A 5082-nucleotide genomic window follows, 5' to 3' on the forward strand; every position below is an offset into this window, starting at 1 on the left:
ATTTGGACTTCTAGAACTCCAGATATGGGTCAAACCTTGAATAGTGTTCGGACTGCAGGATAGATTCAGACTTCTTTGTTGTTGCTACAATTTGGATTTGAAAATGGCCTTTTTAAATCTTAAGCTTCATATAAAAGTTCTAGGACTATATCTTACATTTTCATACATATAAAGTAGACCTAAATTCGATATCTACAGCTCCAGATATGACCTAATTACTGAATAGTGTTCTGGTTTGTGCTACACCAGCATCTTTTTTCTAAGTTTGGCCATCTCTTTGTCCTTTCAATTTCAGTTTTTAAACTCATCAATCAGTCTTTTTATTTATGTGATAGGCCTGTATTTAAAATGAATATTTACCACAAATTAAAGGTATCTTATACTATTAGATATGTTATTATAAAACATGTTTTAGTTAAGGAGTTATTGATACTTCAAGTGCAAAATGATGATATGAAACTTTGATAAAAATACACTTTTAAGTATTAATCATCAGGTCATTTTAATAAGCAAAAAATACATAAGTTAGCTTGGAACATGTTTGTTAAATGGATTAAAAAGAAAATAAATTCATTTATTCAAATAACTTTAAAAATTAGGGTTTAGGAACTGAGAATGATGGGAAGAATATATATATATATTATTAAATAGCATAATCCATTATTAAATCTTAGGCTATCCTTTATATATATATATATATATATATATAAAGGATAGCCTAAGATTTAATAATGGATTATGTTTATTTTCAAACCATTTATCTTTCATTTGGTCTTGTACTTACTACATTGTTAACTTTGATATACAAACTTCAGTTGCTTTGAGAGAAAGTTGCAGGTTTTTAGTAAGGAGCGATGTCTTTATTTGGTTTTGGTATGATATTCATGTTGGTGAAAAGGCTTTGTCCAAGCTTTATCCTAATCTTCATTAATTATTTAGTCAAATAAATGGTATCATGGGTAGTATGGAACCTTAGGATGCTAGTTGTTAAAGATTAAATTCTCAATGGAACCGACATATTAGAAGCACTTATCTAGGTCAACTTGATAGTTTAATAAAGGTCATTAATTAGATCAATTTGCATATATATATATACAATCAAATAAATGGTATCATATATGGTTAACCATGTATAATAAGTTATGCACTCACTCCTTAGCTCAGAGAAAAATTATACCAACACACGAAGATCTATGTCCTTTTTATAATTCATATTTAGAAATAACAACTCATATACTATTTTAATGTTTAATTTCTTAGGATATTTGGAATAAAATAACAAATTGAAGGGTTCTTTATTGGTATATTTCTTAATTCTTGGATTATCTATTTAATTAATGACAAGGCTTGGTTAACGATAAATTTCAATAAAAAGCATTACAAGGATTCTTCCATGTTATAATCCGTAAATTAGGAACAAATTCATCTACGAGGAAATCAATCCACATTGAAAATATGTTCTTTGTCTATTATTTCACAAAGTAGCATATGGATCCATTCTTCCAACAATAAATTTAGCTAAATTGGCATGGATATGTGAAAGAATAAGGAGTGTGTTATTGCTAGGAATAATAGGCAACTATAATTCTTAAACTTATTTCTTTATTTTTATATCATTTGTTGTATAATTTTTTTTCACTTTTTATGTTGTGTTTTCATCCACTAGATGGCCATCTTAATATAATTTCTTGACTTATATATATATATATACAAAGTTGAATTATATATAGAAGTGAAAAAAATAAAAAAAGCTAATTCCGGAAGGAAAAAAGTGCTCATTATGAGAGGATTTACTATTCATTGAAATAGTGTAATAATCATTTTACCCTTCGCAATAAAATCAATTCATTGGTTATTAGGGGTAATACGATCTTTTCACAAGGTCCATTAATTATTATTACATTGATAAGGGATAAAAAGGTCTTTTCACATTTTAAAATCATAATGAAATATCTAAATTACTCTTAAAATCATATTTGTGTTTGATTTACAACCAAAGGTTTTTTTCATATTTTTCTCTTATTTTTCATTATATTCAAATCGCCTAAAGAGCAATTTAATATTTTAATAAATAAAAAAATATAATTAAAAAAAAATCAAAACTAGCCATCACATGCAAAGCACATGCCAAAGAATAGAGGATGCTCTTAGCACGTCACAAAAAAAAAATTTCTAATGTCGTGTATTTAGAATCTTCACGAAGTATTTTTCTTATAGGGGTAACACATGGAATAAATGTGTGGTGGTTTGTCGCTAGTAATGTTTTCCCCCCTTTTCCTCTCTCCTTCACTCAAAATTTGTGTTGATCATTCAAATTTTTAGAGTTTTCCTTTTGTTTATTGAGATTTCAACTTCGATCCTTATTGTTTTGATTTTTAATTTTTTTTTGGTTATTTTTAATTTTTTTTAGTTTTATTCTTTAATTTCAATTTGTAATATGTTATTTTTTTCAATTTGATCTTTATTCTTTTGATTTTTTTTGTTAAATTGATTATTCTTTTCAATTTCATATTTTAATAAAAAAATTTAAATGTTCTCTAATTTATTTTTTATTTTAATTTTGATTCTCATTCTTTTAATTATAATTTTTTGTTTTCAATCCTTTATTTAATTTTTTTTCATCCTTTAACATATGATTAATTGAGAAGTATACTTCATAAATTAAAAAAAAAATTATTGTGATTACCTTTTTTGTTTAATCTATTTTCTATCAGTGTTAATCTAATTAAAATATAATATGGGTAATTGATTTTATTTTTTTTTCCCCTTCTTCTGCTCGAGGCGCTTGATTATATTTTTAAGCAAAAGAAAAAAACTAATCCGGCCCTGCGAGTCCCCAGATCTAGCTACCTGACTAATTAATTTGTTGTGTTTCAAGAAGGTACTTTCTGGCAGATCCTATATAAGGTTCCACGGGAAAAGTAATAGGTACATAAAATTTGTCAACTTGTTTTTATATTTTTCCCCAGCAAACCGAAGACATTTTCTCAAAATCAAACTGTTTTTCTCATATCGCTTGTATTGAAATAGAAAATCATTGCTCTTTTGGTCGCATGAATGAGCAAGATCGTAACACAAAGTTCAAGCATGGATGGAATAACTGTAAGAAGTTCTAGCACAAAGAAGCTAGAAGGTAAGAAAAATGAGGTGGGGGGAACAATTTAAAAGTCTCTTAATTTGTATAGAAAGAAAAAACTCAGCTCGCCAAGATAAATTGGTGTGTAATTAGAAAAACAACGAATGATACATGTGTTTCAATAAAAAGTGTTCTGCGAAAAGAATTTTGGCAGTTTTTTAACAAGTGAAGGTAAATTTTGCGAAAACTTCTGTAATAGTTGACTTGTTATCTGCTACATCATAATGTAATTTATCTTAAACAAGCAAAACATCCTTTCTTTATTTCTTCTTCAAGAATTGAAATAAACAGATAAAAGAGATCAATATATTCGTCCATGTATATATAAAGGTACTCAGTTTCTAGGATACCAAAAGATACAGCGAGAGAACTGAAGCTTACATCTTTAGTTATAGTACTGATCATATACCATCTTATGTATTGTTGACATCAATTGTTCTCAGTCCCCCAAAGTTTTCCATGGAGTTGTAGTTCTGCAAAATCGAGGTTGAAATTGAATCAATTGTGACTTGAATTTGAGAAGGTCTTATGTTCTTATAACAAACCTGTAGACGGATTCATGTTGATGAAAGCACGGAAGCTGGAGTGCGCAATATTTGCACTGCTAATGTCCCAATTTTGGGCTAAATTGGGTAAGTCGCTGGCGCTGCTGTTGTTGTTGCAACTCGCATCTCTTAACATCGGAAAGTTGTGCTGGTAACCCTTTGTTGCTGATGGCTTCAACTTCCTCCTGATCACTAAGGACTCTTCGAAAATGTTTCCTCTAGGCGATTGATTGGGAAGTGAGTAGTGGGAGCTAGGACCTTCAACTTGATCAGGAGCGATAACCTTCAAGGAGGATTTCCCATTGTAAGCAGCTGATTTCTTACATGATATTTGATGCTGGTTCAAGCAACTAGGGCTAGAGTCAGGACATTTTTTTGGCTCATTGAGTCTTCTAGTGCACATTTTCACTAAAGTCCTTTCCCTTGCTCTTTCTCTAGCCTTTTCCCTTGACTCTTTGGCAAGAAAACTGGCTGTTCTGTTTCTCAACTTCTTCATCCTTTTGTCAGTAGAAACACAGGCCAGTGACGCACTCTTTGAAAGTACTCTCTCCTCTAGGTCACCAATTTCAGATACAACTTCACAATTAGTAGAAGTAGAAGACAAACTTCCCACACCTCCATTCCGCGCTAATTCCTTAATGGCTTTTTTTGATTTGGTGAGCAGCCAGTCTAGGGTCTTGCTTTATCAAACCCTAGCATGTCTTGGAGACCAAAGAACTTACGAGCGATTTCAATGGATAATCTCACTCTCCTATCTCTCAATCCTTTAGAAGTGTAGATTTTTGCGTTCCTATCTTTCTTCATAGATATTTTTCCAGAAAGAAAATGGGAAGGGTTATATTGTTGTCCATTGAGAGCATGAACATCTTGCTTAGACATTATGGCGTTGTTTGAAGCTGCCATAATGTTAAGCTCGGTGTCAATGGCGGGTACTGTACTGATTGGATTTAAAGGAATTGAGAGTGGATTGTGGTGGTGGTAAAGGAAAATATCTTTAGTTTCATGGTCGATAATGTCAGGAGAAGGGTTGTAAGGTGTAGAAGAAAGGTTTGGAAAAGGATTGATAGAACTATTTGTGGAAGAGAACATTTTCCTTGAATTGCTCCTAGAAAGCCCTAATCCCTTGTTAGAAAGGGGAAAAAAATTGATATAAAAAAAAGGGGAAACTACTTGCGGTTGCCATCCAAAATAGCTCCACCCATTTTATATTCTTGAGACTCGAGTCTCTGCAAACAAGGATAAGCTTGTTGAAAGACGTTCATGTCGGGAGACTGAAAGAGTGATTTAAAATCGAATGAATGTTAATTGTTAGGGATAAAAGAGCTACAGCATCAGTTTCTCTTAAACTTTTTGGGTGGAGAACTGACTGTGACACATAGTTTTGTGCCTTCAGATATGGGA

At 31.1% G+C, this 5082-nt stretch overlaps 1 protein-coding gene across 1 annotated transcript; it reads right to left on the minus strand.

Annotated features, from left to right (window-relative positions):
• Positions 1 to 3457: 3457 nt before the first annotated feature.
• On the minus strand, positions 3458 to 4774 carry LOC105110916 (uncharacterized). The gene is made up of 2 exons (XM_011006120.1): positions 3682 to 4774; positions 3458 to 3609 (listed from the first exon to the last, which is right to left on the minus strand). Exons 1-2 carry the CDS (start codon positions 4175 to 4177, stop codon positions 3566 to 3568), a joined length of 540 nt encoding a protein of 179 aa, XP_011004422.1. The 5' UTR covers positions 4178 to 4774; the 3' UTR covers positions 3458 to 3565.
• Between the last annotated feature and the right edge of the window lie 308 nt (positions 4775 to 5082).

This window comes from Populus euphratica, unplaced genomic scaffold (genome assembly GCF_000495115.2).
Source record: "Populus euphratica unplaced genomic scaffold, PopEup_1.0 scaffold269.1, whole genome shotgun sequence".
NCBI classification, from domain to species: domain Eukaryota; kingdom Viridiplantae; phylum Streptophyta; class Magnoliopsida; order Malpighiales; family Salicaceae; genus Populus; species Populus euphratica.